Source organism: Hyalella azteca, unplaced genomic scaffold (genome assembly GCF_000764305.2).
Source record: "Hyalella azteca isolate HAZT.00-mixed unplaced genomic scaffold, Hazt_2.0.2 contig17119, whole genome shotgun sequence".
Taxonomy (NCBI): Eukaryota; Metazoa; Arthropoda; class Malacostraca; order Amphipoda; family Hyalellidae; genus Hyalella; species Hyalella azteca.
In genome coordinates this window covers 238923-257703 of record NW_025946916.1, presented here as the reverse complement: position 1 = coordinate 257703, position 18781 = coordinate 238923, and the positions used below count along the sequence as shown (strand labels likewise).

At 39.5% G+C, this 18781-nt stretch overlaps 3 protein-coding genes across 5 annotated transcripts in view; all 3 read left to right on the top strand.

Annotated features, from left to right (window-relative positions):
• Positions 1–5460, top strand: part of LOC108675389 (neuronal calcium sensor 2) — a gene marked incomplete in the record, with an annotated part of 14460 nt that extends 9000 nt beyond the window's left edge. Inside the window, 2 exon segments of the mRNA XM_018163394.1 lie at positions 11–22; positions 1035–5460. Of these exon segments, the coding sequence (XP_018018883.1) occupies positions 11–22; positions 1035–1217 (195 nt within the window).
• A 205-nt stretch (positions 5461–5665) lies between these two features.
• LOC108675391 lies at positions 5666–7997 on the top strand. Its single transcript, XM_018163399.2, has 2 exons — positions 5666–6219; positions 6334–7997. Exons 1-2 carry the CDS (start codon positions 5711–5713, stop codon positions 6416–6418), a joined length of 594 nt encoding a protein of 197 aa, XP_018018888.1. The 5' UTR covers positions 5666–5710; the 3' UTR covers positions 6419–7997.
• Positions 7998–8672: 675 nt separating this feature from the next.
• LOC108675390 (neurocalcin homolog) lies at positions 8673–13805 on the top strand. 3 transcript variants are annotated; one of them, XM_047885162.1, is made up of 5 exons: positions 8673–9292; positions 9884–10002; positions 12052–12243; positions 12698–12913; positions 12966–13805. In XM_047885162.1, exons 1-4 carry the CDS (start codon positions 9223–9225, stop codon positions 12890–12892), a joined length of 576 nt encoding a protein of 191 aa, XP_047741118.1. In that variant the 5' UTR covers positions 8673–9222; the 3' UTR covers positions 12893–12913; positions 12966–13805. The 3 variants fall into 3 exon arrangements, with proteins under 3 accessions (XP_047741118.1, XP_018018887.1, XP_018018886.1); XM_018163398.2 differs by having other exon boundaries at positions 12055–12243; positions 12698–13805; XM_018163397.2 differs by having other exon boundaries at positions 12698–13805.
• Positions 13806–18781: the final 4976 nt, after the last annotated feature.

Genomic DNA, 18781 nt, shown 5'->3' with positions numbered 1-18781 from the left:
TGAGATAGTTAAGATAGTCCAGGTGAGATAGTTAAGATAGTCCAGGTGAGATAGTTAAGATAGTCTAGATGAGATAGTTAAGATAGTTCAGGTGAGATAGTTAAGATAGTCCAGGTGAGATAGTTAAGATAGTCCATGTGAGATAGTTAAGATAGTCCAGGTGAGATAGTTAAGATAGTCTAGATGAGATAGTTAAGATAGTTCAGGTGAGATAGTTAAGATAGTCTAGGTGAGATAGTTAAGATAGTCCATGTGAGATGTTAAGATAGTCTAGATGAGATAGTTAAGATAGTCCAGGTGAGATAGTTAAGATAGCCCAGGTAAGATAGTAAAGATAGCCCAGATAATATACCTAGCCAAGATATATATATATATATATATAGTCCAGGTACGAAAGTTAAGATAGCCCGGATAATATAGTCAAAATAGTAAGGTTAAGATAGTCCAGGTGAAAGTTAAGATAGTCCAAGAAATGAGATTTGTTGTGGCACTCAATGACAGATGTTACAATAGACAAACCTCAATACTTTCATTACCTGCACGAATTTATTGATTGTAATTTAACTGAGTAATTATGAGTAATAACTAACTTTTTATGAGTAATAATTGATTTATTGTTGTGATTGCAGGCAAGGTACGACTTAACCTATTTTTGTAATTGCCCTAACAAAGTTCGGGGATCGCCTATGTAGGGTTCAGCCGAGTAGTCGTTGCACTCGGCGAAAAGTCATTCTGAGTCCGATCGAAATCAGTTTCTGGTCAGAATATCCTTTCCGACTTTATAGTCGCCTCAGAGTATGAGAAGAGTTGGCCGAGCCGAGTCATACCGAGCTAGCAAGCTGCCCAGAGGCTGCCATTCAAACCCTAGGCCGAAGCAGACATAGAGAAGCTGATTTATGTGCTCGCCCTAGGTGGTCCCTAATGCCGGGTCGCCACCAGCTCTAAATTTTGATAGGGTGGAGGGTATATATATTGTTATTTTTATTATAATTGCAGGCAAAATATATTGATTGTAATTTGTATTATAATTGCAGGCAATCTACGACATGCTGGGCAGCAACAGCGCTAACAGACCAGCAGACAGCGCTGAGGAGCGCGCTAAGGCAATCTTCAGCAAGATGGACGAGAATAATGACGGCAACCTCACGCAGGAAGAGTTCCTTAAAGGATGCTTGCTTGATGAGGAACTCAGCAAAATGCTCACGCCTGGGGCTTAATTGCGCTTATTGAACCCATGTTACAGGGGCTTGATGAACCGATGTTCCATGGGCTTCATAACCCTATATTCCAAGGGCTCATTGCTTAGTCGACATGCCTAGAAGAAGCGATCCTAATGCTCACATCACGGGCTTAATAAAGCTTTATTCCATGGGCTCATTGATTTGTAAGAGGAAATATTTGTGTGAGGAGGTAGGGTTCGATTGGAAAGATGATTGTTGTTCTGCCGAAACCTTGGAGTTTTAAGTACGGTTGGTTGTCGCAAGTTGGATGTTCTGTCACTATCGTCCGATTGGGAAGAAGGTTTAGTTATCAATGAGACGGATCGTTAAGAGAAAGCTGTGATGCTTGTTCTTATTTTTAAGATGTACTGACATTATAGGAACGATCGTACGTGAATGACACGTAGATATTGCACGTAAACAAACGATGTCACATCTCACTGTATTGTTCCGTTGATAGTTTAAACTAAATGCGCTGGCGTTTTCATCCTTCCTTTAGATTCCTGGAGAACAACTTCGAAGTAAATGTATGTATGAGAGTTGATGCGAGTTACGTTTAATATCGGAAAGATTAGTTATGGAATTTGGTGTGGCTCCGAAATACGTTTTGCATTGTAAACCATTCGTGGATGAGAACACCGGAACGCTCGAATCTAATTCGATGGTACAATACCAATTTATGGAATTTTTCTCAGAACAAAGTCGTCAGAAAATCATAGTTAATGTGGCGATAGAATGAGTGCGTGATGAGGCCAACGGTAGGACTTGTTACACTGTGGAAAGACGCTCGCGGTATTGCCGGAAATAAGATTAACAAGCAGTGAATTAAGAATGAAGAATGACTTATTATGTTGGTAATAAAAAGAAATAATGACTTATTATGTTGGTAATGAAGAGAAATAAAGACTTATTATGTTGGTAATGAAGAGACCTCGCCGGCGTTGCTTGGAACGAGGATGGGAGCGTTAAGTTTGAAGGACATGATCGTCGCGTTGTAGAGTATAAGTTAAGGTTTACTGTTAAGGATGAGCTACTGCAACACAATCATTCTTGATGTATCATGTAGCGCATTGAAAGCTAGCTCTTCGATTGCAATGTCTCTGCTGCCTCGGTCGACGAAATCCTTCCTGCGTGCAAACTTTCTGACAGGCCTCAACTTGGACTCTTGGAGAACTCCGCTCCTGAGTTTCTTGTGATTACTTATATTATTTGTAAGTATTTCATTGGCAAAGCACCATTCTCTCTACCCTTACTATTTACTATACAAAAGACCGCAAGTACATCTCACTGTGCGATTCTATTCGTATTATATTGACCAGATCTGCTTTGGATGAGAGCAAGAACAGCGATTCTCGGCCTGGCTTAGGAAATGTTCAAGCTTAGAGCTGTCATCGTACTGCATCTTTTTTCGACTCATGTTCATTGTAGGAACCATTGACGGCTACAGGAAATGGCTGTAGTATGCATGTAGCACTGTACGGAGCTGCAGTGTAGCGCCGTGCACTGTACGGCGCTGCAGTATGGCACAGCTTACTTCATTACCGCTCTCTTATGTAGTTACAGGCTTATCTTTATCTTGTATTTTTAGACATTTTACTGTGGTAAACTATTGGGAAAAACTTATATTCTAAGTCGCACCTCAAACGATAGCTATTCAACTTGCTGATGAATAATTGACACGAAGCACGTGAGTCACTTCATGTATTCAACGTTCGTTTCTCCACAATCAATTTGATCTTCAGTTTAACTTTTCTTGTTGAAATGCTTGAAACAGAATAGGCTCTTCTAGAAATGTAATGCTGATATATTTTTCTTTCGATAGTTCAACAGCTGGCGATGAAATTCCGCTGTGTTCTGTACCTGTACGCTAGATAGCATTTGAATCTATTGATCCGATAACAATAACATGAAAAGCGAAGAAGCTCCATAACATAACACAATGTCACTATTGCACATTCTGCATTCACAATACAATGTCACTATTGTTCATTCTGGAACATTGTTACTATTCAGGCACCTCATGCAAGACGCGTAGTGCTTGTAATTAATACCTTATGTTGTGGTATCGCGTTCCCTGAAAGTGGTTATGCTTTCAAATGTGTTCTAACTGAAAGATTCTGTCTGGAAAAAATTGCGGGCAACTTTGACGTTTGATTTCAAAGTAAGTTTGGTTTCACCAAAGTTTCAGTTTTCTTTGGTTTGGGTTCACCAATGTATTTTGCCGTAATTTGACTGCCTAATTTTTCTTGTAATTTGTTCGTGTTGTGCAGGATAGGAACACATTGTAGCAGATGTTCGTCAGCTACGCACGAGGATAGGAACACATTGTAGCAGATGTTCGTCAGCTGCGCATACGCATTTCTCCGTCATTCCATTTTTATTATGCATGTTTCACTAAATTGAACATGTAGCTTGCATGCCACACGTACGCACAGCGAGTCATGCCATGCACTCCACACTCAGCTTGCGCTGTCAACATTGTAGCTCATTTGGTTATTTTTTCGCTGAGTGAACGCTACTTTTCTTCGCTAATTAAACCTTAAACTTTCCTGAGCTGATTATAACCTAAAGCTATATTTCTTAGCTGATTATAACCTATAACGTTATTTTCTTGACTTTCAAGTTGAAGTTTGTTATTTTGTTATTTGGTGCGCATTGGACGTGGATGTTAGATCTATTGCGTTGACTTGACTCGGTGCTGTGTTGTTTAATACCTAAAATTGTACGCTGAGCACAAACTGTACACAAATTATTCTTTCGTTACTCTTAAGAGATTTTTTGTCATTCCGAGATGTTCGACCAAACTTTTTTGATGTAGATAATTTTCTTTACTTGTTTATACTGCGATCTATTTTTCACGTGAAATATGTTTAACAAAATCAACGCTGTATATGTCAAGTAACCTTGTCACGATGAATTAGTTTGTTCTCTGTACGAGTTTTCTTTCACCAGAGCTTGAAATTCAACATGGCCTTCTCTTTGTTCACAATTAATGGATTCTGCCGTCGTTTGATTTTGATTTAACGGTGCCGTTTTCACATGCTCATTATCGTTGTTATGATATTCGTTATGATTATAAAAGTTTTGTGCAATGTTTCTGCAACATTCTGTCTTTTTCTCATCATTATTCGTAATAGGTATGCCCTGTGATTTGCAATAACAGCTGCTCCGCTCACGTTTATTTCGGCCGCTGCAGCGTCAGGCATTTCTTTAATATGTTGAGGTAGTCTCGAGTTCAGTTCGTGCCGTGGATAATCTGAAATAATAATTGTTTGTATGTTACTTCAAGTTCTGCATGTCGTGTCAACGGTAAACAGTGAAGTGCTCCTTGTTAACTGTTGTTTCTCTCTTGACTATTGCTACTTTGTTTGCTGCTGCACAATTTTTTTCCGTTATACTACTCACAAACGACACGTAATTGGAAAAAGTTCTATTCCTTTATTGGTTCTCATCAAGATTTTTTATTTTCTGGTAATTTTTCATGATCTTCTGGGTTTATTCAGTCACTGTGCACTCAAAAGCCACTGTTCGTTGTGGCAGGTAAGTGATATGAAGTTCACACCGGAAGCGTTTCCTCGCTAACCTAAAATGTTGGATGTTGATGCAATGCATGTGGCTTTGAAGAAAAAAACGTTTCTTGTATGAACTTTCATTTTGCGTATTTGTGTGCCGTTGGAATGGCTCATACAAACTACACAGACATACGTTGCGGCTGGTAATGCCACATGGCCTCTGTTATACAGCTTATCTCTACTTGTATGCCGTTGGAATGGTTCATACAAACTACACAGACATATGTTACGGCTGCTAATGTCACATGGCCTCCGTTATACAGCTCATTTCTATTTGTATGCCGTTGGAATGGTTCATACAAACTACACAGACATACATTGGGGCTGCTAATGCAACATGAGCTATAGAGTCCGTCTCTCCACGCTCGTACTTTATTTAATGAGCGCCAAATCATGCACTTGTAAAGTCAGGCACATGAAAGCCTTGCAAATTCTTTCTATTTGACGTGAAAGCATTGCTCTGCACTTAGAAAGTCTTAGTACCCAAAATGAGTCTTGTATGATATTGTATGTCGAACAATCTTTCTATTTGTTAATCTTACTCTTCTAGCCGTTGAAGGTGTGGAGTCATTTCTATTTATATATAATATATATGTATGTATGACGAGCTCTTATATAATGTAGTATATTATATATGGTGTACGAATAAAGCCTGTCTCTGTCGTGTCCGTAGCTTTGTACTCACAGCTCCTTATTTTAGCTGCGCCCTAACCAAAGTAGGAATAATGCAATTATATATTATACTTTCTACTCGCAATATTACACGCAATACTCTTATACATGCAATATCCCTACACGCAATATCCCCTACACGCAATGTCCCCTACACGCAATGTCCCCTACACGCAATATCCCCTACACGCAATTGCAATGTCCCCTACATGTAATATCTCCTACACGCAATATCCCCTACACACAATGTCCCCTACACGCAATGTCCCCTACACGCAATGTCCCCTACACGCAATGTCCCCTACACGCAATGTCCCCTACACGCAATGTCCCCTACACGCAATATATCTCCTACACGAAATATCCCCTACATGCAATGTCCCCTACACGCAATGTCCCCTACACGCAATATCCCCTACACGCAATGTCCCCTACACGCAATATCCCCTACACGCAATGTCCCCTACACGCAATATCCCCTACACGCAATATCTCCTACACGCAATATCTCCCATACGCAATGTCCCCTACACGAAATATCTCCTACACGCAATATCCCCTATACGCAGTGTCCCCTACACGCAATGTCCTCTACACGCAATATCCCCTACACCCAATGTCCCCTACACGCAATGTCCCCTACACGCAATATCTCATACACTCGATATCCCCTACACGCAATATCCCCTACATGCAATATCCCCTACACGCAATATCCCCTACACGCAATATCTCCTATACGCAATATCTCCTATACGCAATATTTCCTATACGCAATATCTCCTACACGCAATGTCCCCTACACGAAATATTCCCTACCTATACGCAATGTCCCCTACACGCAATATCGCCTATACGCAAGTGGATACACGCAATATCCCCTACACGCAATATCCCCTACACGCAATATCGCCTATACGCAAAATCCCCTACAGACAATTGTCCTTTTGTTAAGCCTCAAAGAAATCAAGTTTGGATTGTAAAGATGAAAGCGACCAGGCGATCGCTGTTATGACTTCAAGAGAAATTCTAGGTCTGATGCCATGACTTTGTTTTATTTGTTTTACTGTTTATGCCATGACCTTGTTTGATAGTTTATGCCATGACCTTGTTTGATAGTTTATGCCATGACCTTGTTTGATAGTTTATACAATGACTTTGTTAGATAGTTTATACAATGACTTTGTAGTATGGACGCTTCGTATTGTTTCTTGGCCGGCGGTTGGTTTTGGGCATCACTTACCCTGTTTGTGGCGATAGTTGCTGTTGTTGCCATAACAGTGACTGTTGTTGTCATAACAGTGACTGTTGTTGCCATAACAGTGACTGTTGTTGTTGCCATAACAGTGACTGTTGTTGTTGCCATAACAGTGACTGTTGTTGTTACCATGACAATGATTGTTGTTGCCACAACAGTTACTTGTTGTTGTTGCCGTAACAGTGACTGTTGTTGCTCTGACAGCGACTGTTGTTGCCATAGCAGTGACATCCTCTGTTAGTGGTGGCACACGTCAACCTATTGTGCAATCTACATATTTCTCGAGTACCATTGTTTGTCTTTAGAAATAATAATTATTATTATTAATAATGATATAGGGATAAGTCGTTCAGATGAACAGACTGCGCGCACAGCCGCACTATTGAATAGACTTAACTGTTGTGTTTATGAACGCTGCTATCGATCCTCATGAACGTCTCGGCAGGACAAGTTGCTATATATGAATGACTTCTTGTTTCGCATCACATTCATTAAAATTTAGTTTGCTGCTCAATACTCATGCATGCGGTCATATTTGAACATCCAACATTCTTTCTTAACCATGATTCTTTTGTCAAGCACTTAGGAAGACTTCTAACTCAACCAGTTAAGAAAACTGCTCAAATTTAGCACCGATGCCAGGGCAAGAAGCACAGAATTCAGGTGATTCCAATTCAGGTACAGCCGAAATAATTCCATTCTAAATGAAAATGGACGCAGTTGTTTTCTTTGTATTTATCATAGCGCTGGAGCCATAAATGCCACAAATAATCGTAGGCTGCGCTATTTTCTACATAGCGACGTGCAACCCAAATGAACAGAGCGCTCTTCCAAGGCTATAGCAAATCTCTACCATTAAATAAATAGAGGAGCTTAACCGCACAGGATAGCATCAGTTTAAAGCGATATCAATAACCCTGTCTGGAGAGTGTCAATGCATAGCTCTATTTGAAATAATATTCTTTGTGTACGAAGTTCGAGATACACAATAAGATAACAGCGCTCGAGTTGCGGTATAGTGAACCTCCTGTCACCATTTATGGCACCTACCAAGTATATAGCATGGCGTGCCACTAGCCAAGCTGGAATACCATGCAGTCGGTGTACGGTAGTGGTTCTAGCGTACCAAGATACTCTTACCGATGGTGCACGAGCTCACAAGTTGCTATACTATCAAGTCTCCATAGATAGTTTCTATAGCCCTGAATTACTAACTCTTGCTAAATGAGATATGTTATAATATGTTCTCTTTGGTAAATAAATGCGCCTGATTCACTTGATGTTTGTCAATCTTTCGTGTCTTCTCCCTGTAGTTAATAGTGTATCAAATATTAACAATATAGGAGGTTGTTTTATAATGTGTCTTGGGGTAAAGTGGCTTTAGGGTACCGTTTGATCAAAGATTTCAATTATTTTATTTTGTTCGGAATATTACATGTTGCGTTTCATGTGGGCAGCGGCAACTACTTCTGACGAATGTTCCATCAAGAGAATGTATACGTTCTTATTTGGGTCGTCATGTTGCTCGAAACAAGTTATTGAGAATCTTTGATATCCTGCTGCTCAGTTTTCGAGGCTCTGGTCTCGAATGGTTCTTGTTCTAATTGTAGTGGATCATGTTGTTCTGGATTTCACATCAAGGTTTTTCTGCACAAATTCTTCTGATTAACTGGAGGCTAAGATAGATTATTGAACTATGGCGACTAGGGCGAGCTTTCTTCTTCTGAGGTACGTACTTTTCCTGCCTATTATTATTGTACTAAGTTCATACGCACATTCTCTGCCGCTAGAGAACTCACAGCTCCCGAACAGTTCGATCACTGGATTACAAGAGCTCAAGTGTGCTTAGGAAAACTAAGTATTCACCATACCTGTAATTCGCATATAAAGAAAAACAACATGTATCTTTTGCTGAAAAATGTTATTGCAATAAAAATGATTTACGTTGGTTGATCCTATGTCTTGTGCTCTTTGCAGATCGAGAACCAGAAACACCGGCCTCTGTTGCAGCAACAACAGCTACCACTAGCAAGCGTCCAACACTAGACCACTAGTACAACACTAGACCACTAGTAAACCATTTGTCTTTCGAAAGCCCCGCCTTAGTGTCATATCTAGTGTCTAGCTAACTCGAATAGTTCCTCATATCTACATCTTAGTTGTTACTACGTGTTGTCTAGTTCGTATATATTTCCTATTGTGCTATAGCATACTGTTTTCAAAGAGTTGATTTTATACTCATAGTCTATTGCTTAGAAACACACTTGAACGAACGTTCTGTAATCGAGCTCACACCTCGACTTCCATAATTATTTTCCCCCTTGAAACACGTGGGTATAATCCGCGCAAATCTGCATCACTGCAGCGATAACCAAAATAAAGAGAATACCGAGCGGTAGAGTTTCTTATAGCCTCGTGCATTTGCATGCGCTGACAACTCTTCTGCTAGACGAGCTGAGCGATTGTTTGTGTTGCAAACGAAGCCTTTCTTAACTTCACGATGGGTAAACAAAACAGCAAACTCAAGCCTGAAGTGCTCGAGGATCTCCGCTCCAACACTGAATTTACCGGTGGGTTCTGCTCAATAACTACATATACTTTGCATTTCTCGCCTAACTCCTTTGTTTGCGGGTACACTAACATTCTTTATTCTTACCCGAGGGCCATGGATACGATACTTGTTCTTGGTAGACTCAGAATTAATAATCAACTAGCAAGAAAGTTTAATATTTCACACTAGACATCTCATCTGTTTATAAGAAGAAGGCGGGTTTTTATGTATCATCTGATATTAAATTACGTTAGCTACATCTTCATAAAAGCTTTATTGTTTGATGAATCAAGTTTTGTTTTTATTCTAGTTCAAACACTTGATGAATCAAGTGTTTGTTTTAAGTTCTGTTGGTTTCCTAAGTTTCCTTTTCCATGCAAGTTACTATACGATTGTATTAACTCAACTGAGAAGTTTATATGACGAATACTTGCCTTTTGTGTCTGGTCCGCAAGCCTTTTTTAAATGCTCATCTTCGTTGACGTCAACTTACGTAGTGCGATTCGAACGGTATACCGTCTCGCTGACACGACGGTTGTTCGGAGATCTGTGGTATTCAGCAGCGATGGTTTGACATCGGATTCACTATTTAAAAGTGTATATTTTTCAGATTCGGAAATTCAGGAATGGTACAAAGGCTTCTTGAAAGATTGTCCCACTGGCCATCTTTCGGTCGAGGAATTCAAAAAAATCTATGGAAATTTTTTCCCGTACGGCGACGCGTCTAAGGTAAATAGTTCCTTTAATGTACGTCTTGTGATTGTTTATGTGCAAGTTTAGGTTATAAATTTATAATGTGTGCTAATATATCGATGAAATAAATGAAATAAAGTATGATTGCATGACTGTGTTATGAGGTTACGAAACAAGTTTTTGTGTGGCAGCGTGTCCCTGACAATATATAGAATAATAGAATAATATTTCATTTCAAGAACTTCTCCAATTTGTTGTTTGGAAAATATTTCGTGTGGTGGATGGTAGCGCAGCCTGTGAACGGGGCGCTGCTGCTATGGGGGGGGGTGGACTTTTCCCTTAACCTCGTTTATATTTCGTGGTAACCTCATATTTCCATGTAATAATAATTCTCTTCACGCATTAGTCTTCACCTATTGCTCTCTATTCATAATGCTCTTTATGCCCTAGTCTTCACCTATTACTCTCTATTCATAATGCTCTTTACGTCATAGTCGTCACCTATTACTCTCTATTCATAATGCTCTTTACGTCATAGTCGTCACCTATTACTCTCTATTCATAATGCTCTTTACGCCTCAATCTTCACCTATTACTCTCTATTCATAATGCTCTTTATTTTCAAACTGTATTCTTGCATCAATTTTTTTTTTTTGTTCAGTGTTCTTTTCCGACCCTGACGCTTCTCGAGCATCTCTGATTGCTGCACCGATTACCTTTCACTTCAATTGCTTTTTTTTGCTCAATCTAATATATTTTAAGATTTTTGTAATGTTTTGCTATCCCATCTGTTAATTTTTCGTTCTTTAATTCGTCTTTATCTTTATCCCTGTTTTCGAATATATACAATACGTACACAATATAAAATTGATAAGAACCGCCATAATGTCCAGAATACTATACACGTCTACCTAGGCCTCTAATATACACGTCTACTTAATATATACCGCCTCTAATATACGCGCGTACTATAAGTACCGTTTAATTCAACTTACCGTACCTCATCACTGCATTATGAAGTTTTCTTCAAATTTTTTTCATCAAATGGCGAGCGCCAGAGGTACTGAATGTTCATCACTTATTCGTTGAAAGTACAAATTAGCTTTCAGCTAACTTTCGAGACAAGATATTAATATATCCAAGATATTTCTCCACGCTTTAGTTCTTAACATCGTTGCATTTTTCGCAAAACTTTGTTCGCTGCAAAGTGTGTTGCAGAATTGTTTTTTATTTCTCCTAGTGTCGCATTCTCATTTTGCTTGTCATGGCAGTTTTGAAGATTGAGAGATGGCATGTGTTACAATTCCATATAAGAACCTCTTATTTCGTTGTAACTCTGAAGCATGCGTAATGAATAACTCGAGTCTGTAACTCTAATCGAAGGCGGCGCATCAGCGTGACCGTGAACTGAAAACTCCCAAACCCACCATAAAGTTATTACAAAAAGTCTTGAATTTTTCATAGAATTTGTTATTTTGTTCTCTGCATGCATAGTTGATGCTTACATACATCGTTAGCAACTAGCTAGCACTTATTCCCTGCCTGTAGTGAACGTGGAGAATTTCGTTGCAATGGATCTTGTCTTGTTTCCTTCTGTGTACTTGATTTGTGCTTACTTGCTCTCCTACTTCTACTGTACGTCATACCTGTCTCTGCTACCTGACGTGTACGTCATACCTGTCTTTGCTACCTGACGTGTACCTCATACCTGTCTCTGCTACCTGACGTGTTTCTCATACCTGTCTCTGCTACCTGACGCGAACCTTATACCTGTGTCTGCCATGTCAAGTGTACCTCATACCTGTCTCTGCCATGTCAAATGTACCTCATACCTGTCTCTGCCATGTCAAATGTACCTCATACNCTTATCCTTCCATTAAGCAGTTTGCCGAGCACGTGCTCGACTGTTCTCTCACTTATCCTTCCATTAAGCAGTTTGCCGAGCACGTGCTCGACTGTTCTCTCACTTATCCTTCCATTAAGCAGTTTGCCGAGCACGTGCTCGACTGTTCTCTCACTTATCCTTCCATTAAGCAGTTTGCCGAGCACGTGCTCGACTGTTCTCTCACTTATCCTTCCATTAAGCAGTTTGCCGAGCACGTGTTCCGTACGTTCGACGCCAACGGTGACGGGACGATCGACTTCAGGGAGTTCCTGTGCGCGCTCTCCGTCACGTCGCGCGGCAAACTCGAGCAGAAGCTGCGCTGGGCCTTCAGCATGTACGACCTCGACGGCAACGGCTACATCAGCCGTAACGAGATGTTGGAGATAGTGACGGTCAGTGATAGTGACCATAGTTAATATTAAGAGTGAGGCTTCATAGTATTTTGCATCACTATTAATAAGCTACTTATCAATATCCCGCCATATCAGTCAGGTTCAGGAGTGAAGAGCAACTGAGAATAAGGCTTAGTGGTGTAGGCCCTAAAAATATTTATTTATTGATGTGACGTGTTGCTATCTACTTAATTAATTTCTTCAGGTACATCGAGGTTTGCTAGTGAGTTGCTAACATCTACACTACACAAGGGGATTTCAAGTCAAAATATGAGCTCTATTGTTGAATATACTATACTGCCAGGCTATATCTCACAATATACTGTGTTGACAGGCTATATCTCACAATATACGGTATTGCCTGGCTAAATCTCACGATATACTGTATTGCCTGGCTATATCTCACAATATACTGTACTGACAGGCTATATCTCACAATATACTGTGTTGACAGGCTATCTACAAGATGGTTGGGTCCGTCATGAAGATGCCGGACGACGAGAGCACTCCGGAGAAGCGGACGGACAAAATATTCCGGCAGATGGACAAGAACCGCGACGGCAAACTCAGCCTCGACGAGTTCATTGAGGGCGCCAAGAGCGACCCGAGCATTGTGCGCCTGCTGCAGTGTGATCCGCAGAGTCAGTGATACTGAGTATACTGAGCCTCAGATACTGAGTATACTGAGCCTCTGATGCTGCAGTGTGACCCGCAGAGTCAGTGATACTGAGTATACTGAGCCTCAGTCATACTGAGTATACTGAGCCTCAGCCTGCTGCAGTGTGACCCGCAGAGTCAGTGATACTGAGTGTACTGAGCCTCAGATACTGAGTGTACTGAGCCTCAGCCTGCTGCAGTGTGACCCGCAGAGTCAGTGATACTGAGTATACTGAGCCTCAGATACTGAGTGTACTGAGCCTCAGCCTGCTGCAGTGTGATCCACAGAGTCAGTGATACTGAGTATACTGAGCCTCAGTTGCTGAGTATACTGAGCCTCAGATACTGAGTATACTGAGCCTCCGATATGCTGAGTATACTGAGCCTCGGTGTCAGTAATACTGAGCTGCTGATGCAAGGAAACTTTTGTTCTGTCGTGCGATTTATTGACGATTGAGAAAAGCGTTCTGAAAACTAGTTTTGTTGTCGCCATCTTTTTGCTGCATATGCATTTTATATTTGCAAATATGACTATGAACGGAGAATATTTCTTGTTTTAGGTAAACCTGAGCGTGCTAATGAAATTTGTTGATAACTTTAACCTATTACCGTTGCTTTACCGCCGAGTTTTCGCCTACCTTTCGAAATTCACCAAAATGTCCACAACATCCAAGCTTTGTTCGCCACGCACACGCAGGCCGCTGCTCTTGCTGTACAAAAATGCAGGATGCGTGCGTACTTCCATACGCAAACGTTTTGTGAAAATATTTACTCATTAACTAATAAAGTTTCAATTTTAATTGTCTCTCCATGGTTTAAAAATAATCTATTACGTCCATCTTCAAGTTACGTTTGTGCGTTAAGAAATCATCGGCAACTTGTTGGTAGAAACACGAAGCTACGTCTTTCTGTACGGCGTGCTTGGGCTGTCCCTGTTGACGAATAGCTACTGATGCCGCATACATATTCTAATATCTTCGATCAAATTTTAATATCTTTAAACATTTTCCAATATCTTCGAACATTTGCAGGTATCTTCGACCTAATGCTTATATCTTCACTTCGATCATATTATGAAAATTAGGTCCCATGAAGCTTTCCCTGAATTTTTGTTTGTTTGTAAGACGACATTGAGGATCTGTCTATATTTCATAGCGAGAAAGCCTTCCCTAAGTTTTCTGCACATAGTGTGGTTTAAAAATGTTAAGGAACTGCCCTCGTGAAGTGTTAGTTCGCTAATGTGCAACTGGTGTATAATTCTGTGTTGTGAATGTTGTTTAATCTTCATTTGTTTGTTGCCAGTTTGGGTGTTCGAATATCTTGTTACTTACATGTCGCTTTAGCCTCTCAACTTTAGAGGCTGGAGGCAAAAATAATTTGTAACATTGGAATGTTCTATGAGAGGTGACAGACGTCAAGTCTCTGGAATGATTTATGAGAGTTGACAGAGGTTGACAGATGTCAAGTGTCTGGAATGCTTTATGAGAGTTGACAGATATCAAGTGTCTGGAATGACTCATGAGAGTTGACAGATGTCAAGTGTCTTGAATGACTTATGAGAGTTGACATATGTCAAGAAATTCGACAGTTGACGAAGGTACAGTTTGCTGATCCGTCTTGTTCCGTGGCTGCTGTCTCGTGGATCTCTGTTCCTGGACATGTCTCTGGCCCGCGACTTGCAACGCTTGCTTCCACTATCATCATGAAATGCTCTCAGAGGTAGCATGGTGCCTATACAGCTATTATAAATGTTATCGAATTCCATATTTTATGCCGTATAGAGCTTTCTTGCCTTAGCATTATAATGTACAATTGTGCTATTCCAATACTCGATGACGAGCGCCGTAGTATGCCATCGACTCACCATCTTTAATTCATGATAAAAAGGCACGAGTAAAATGCACGGCATATTCTTATGACTCGTTCGTCTTTGAAACAAACGGTAGGGTTTTTATTGAAGTATTGAAAGAATCCATGCTAATATGAGGCGTTGTGAATTGATCTGTTTTCTCTAAACAGTGAAAGTCTGGGAAATAAGTGTGATCTTGGTAGCGTTTTTAGGCATTTTTAAATCTAAACTTAAAAACACGGAAATTTTAGACTGCGCAATAATAAACTGACAGGACACCTCCAATCTGAAGTTGATTATTTCAATGAATAGATAGCAATAAATGTAAGGTTATATGCATTTGATCTAGCATCACTCTACTAGAGATTGTGGGCGCATCCATTGTTCTTCCTCGTTTTGTTAAAACTTGTCTCACGCTTCCTATCTTCTGCAGAAACTACAACTCGTACCAACAAAGTGATATTCGAGCCATGATTTTATATATAAATACTCAAAAGTGTAGGGAAAATCGGTAAATCTAAGTCAGTGTATTTTAACAATCTACCAATATATGTTTTTTTTCGGGGAACACGTCATTGTAACTAATTGAAATATTCACAAGTTTGCTTGAATCGTACATATATTCTTTTGTATTGGTGAGTGGGGAAACTAAACTGAACTGCAACTAAGCTTTAGACGAGATCTAAATTTGTAGCTCATAGTTCTTTTGAACGATGCTCTACCAAATTCGTAACAATTGTTTTCGAGAAGAAATTTAACGTGTATCAATAGCTTTAAGGAGCTCGGAGTAGCAGGTAAAGCTTGATGTGACTACGCCACATATACGTTTTCTTACATATTAAGAGAAGTTAAATCAACTTTGAATTACTGATCGGGATCAAAGAAGTATTCTGCGACTTGTATCCAGTTGTCATCTTGGATTTAATGCAATAGAAACTATTTAATCGCAATCTATAACTATTGAACTTACTGTGTCACACGAACTTCCAGAATAGAAGTATATCTGAAGTCCCCATTTACGAACAAATTGTTAGTGCAATTGAGGGCAATGTTCATCACTTTGTTGTGAACAAAATAGAATAGGAATCACAGGCGCTCCTGCTTGTCAGTGAAGCAATAGTTCGTGACGGGCTCTTGTGGTGCCTAAAATAAAGAGAACTTTAAAGTTTGAACCTTCATAATTATTATCTTCTATTAAAAAGAGTATTCTGGGTTAATATTCATTATTATATCAGCCGTGTTGTTTGTAATTAATTTTATAAGGACTCTTAATGCCTTTGCCTTTTTCATACTAGGTAAGATTTTGAAAGTACTTATGCATTGTATATGCTTGATGTGCGCGTGATCCTGTCATGAAAGACGCGTTCTCATTTGTAACTCATTCGCATTTCAGAACGTTTTTGTTTATGTGTGTCTCGACATCTTTACAATACCGTGTAGGTGTCTAACTGAAATATCGTAATCTGAAACCTTATTTATGGACCTTCAACCTTTACTTAGTTTTACTTCACGCCAAGCTTTTCACATATGATCTTTTCCATAACTTCCCTTTTCCATTTTTCCATCAACGCATGAGGTGTCCTGATCCTTAACATATCGTTGCTATGCAAAGGAACCTTGCTACAAAATTATTTAGACTTTTGCATCCAAGTTAAAAAAACTGATTTTTGCATCATGTCTACTATGTTTTTAGTCTTGATTTCCAATCTGATCTTGATTTGTAAATTCTCGTTCATCGTGATGTTTGAAACTCATTATATTTGAGCTGCGGTAGAAATAATCCATGATAATTTAATTTTAGTTCGCGTTGACCTCAATATGTGTTGACAATTGTGACTTCCTCTCTTCGTGGTTGGAAATGCTTGTTCACTTTGTTGATGAAATTTATTATGAAATGTTACTCAAATGCGACGAATTTTACCGGGATTCTCTTGGGTACAAATGATAGGACACGAGCGTCAACCAGTCTGGCATGGAGTTTGATGTGTGTTTCTTTTCTACTCGTTTTACTATTGAATGTTCAACAGCATCAATCGCAGCCTTCTTCATATTATAATCAACGTTGTTTTCTTCGGCGTAAATTCTACATATATTCATACTAAACAATAACTATGGTTTTTAAAATTATTAAACTCGATAGCGCTAAGGATGCGAAGCTGGTCTTCCACACGAAATTCTTGCGCCGCTTTCTTTTGTTGCAAATGGACGTTGAGAGAAAGACTCTCTCTCTCAATAAATATTCTACTGCATCGCAAATGATTGAACGAATGTTAATTTATACAATGAATCTATGTAAATGAGTGTGGATAGATTCGTTTTCAGACGTACATCACTAAATGTGTGTTCTCTAACAAAAAAAAATGTTTGTTTGAACCTAAATTTGATGTCTAAGCCTGAGTGTCTCACACCTGCGCAGAACTGTTAATTACCAGCGAGAGCCAGAAACTTTTGACGTGAACGTCGGAAATAGCGAAGCATGTGTCTCACACTTGCGTCGGTGCTAACGCAGCCACCTCATACATGTGGTAGGTACTAACATACTTGCGTTGGTGCTAACGCAGCCACCTCATACATGTGGTAGGTACTAGCATACTTGCGTTGGTGCTAACGCAGCCACCTCATACATGTGGTAGGTACTAACATACTTGCGTTGGTGCTAACGCAACTATCGTGACTGTAGTTGTGGTTGATAGGCTCCCTTTTGTTACTATGTGCTTCTTCATAGAAATAGCGTCCCTAATTCAGTGTGGTCACTCAACCCTAGCTGTATTTTTTACAAGTCTTCAATAAAAAAACGACGGGCTTGTGTCCCTAAATATTATTACCCATGTATTAATTATCCGCTAACTTAGCATTAAATTCTTTCTTATATCCTCGCTGTACAATTTGCTTTACATTTTTTATTCCGCTTTGTGTTTGTCGACGAAATTAGCGTTTCGTTAAGCAACTTTTTTGCTGATTTGGATGTCTTCATAAATATTTCGCCAGGGCTGTTCTATTTCAATAGCTCTAAGTGTGGAGGAGAAATGAGGCGCAATATGACGCTACTATGTTTTTGAGTGTCGAGCGTTATCTACACTCACCGCTCACGAGAATAAATAACTTCGCTATACGTAAAGTTTGCTTTCTTCTGAAGTTCTTGTCTGCGTTTTTGTTTTAACCTGAACACTGATAATCAAAACTATTCACAATATAGACTTTGATTTGCGCGTTGAAATGCGCTTGCACAAATATTGCTTTTATCTGGTATCAATTTTTGCAGGTCATGTTGTTATACTCGTTACTAAATGTTGTACGACTACTTGGGTACATATAATCCTTGGTAAAATATACTGTTCAAGTTAGGCATCTTCTTGATTATAATTAATTTCTAGATGCTGCACATATTTTTATTATTTTCTAAATTTTACACCGACATATATGCAATTGTTAATTAATGTAGGCTACAGTTAAATACAAAGCACCTTATGATGTTAAATGTTACCCACGACCACAACACGAAAATTTCGCGTTAATGTCATAAAATCCGTTTAGTGCCGTTCCTAAATTAAGTTTTACTGGTTACAACATTCTGTAGTTCATCTTTGTGCCATAATTCTTGCGATGGAGTGAAGAAACTCACTCCAAACTGATGCTGCAAAATACTATGCATGGTTGTATACACAAATATTAACGACTTTTTTTCATTGTAATTATCGCCTCTAACTATTTAACTAGGATATAACCTTTAGATGCACGCCTATTTTACCTCCTTTAATATTTTTTGACGTCCTACAATAAATAAGCCCTCAAATCCGTCAAAATACCCAGTCAATGAAACGCTTCTTACGACCGTGCGAAGCAAGTCCCGTTTTTTTAAAGCGTTATTTCCAAATGTTTCCGCATTCCCGTCGGTATCTTATGACCTTTTTGAGCTCAAATGTTTCACGCAACGAAACCTCATCCTAATATAATGTGAACGTTCGTAATGATCCATTAAAATCACAAGTTTTCATCTTAACCCCCCCCCCCCCATCCCCCCACACTGACGTT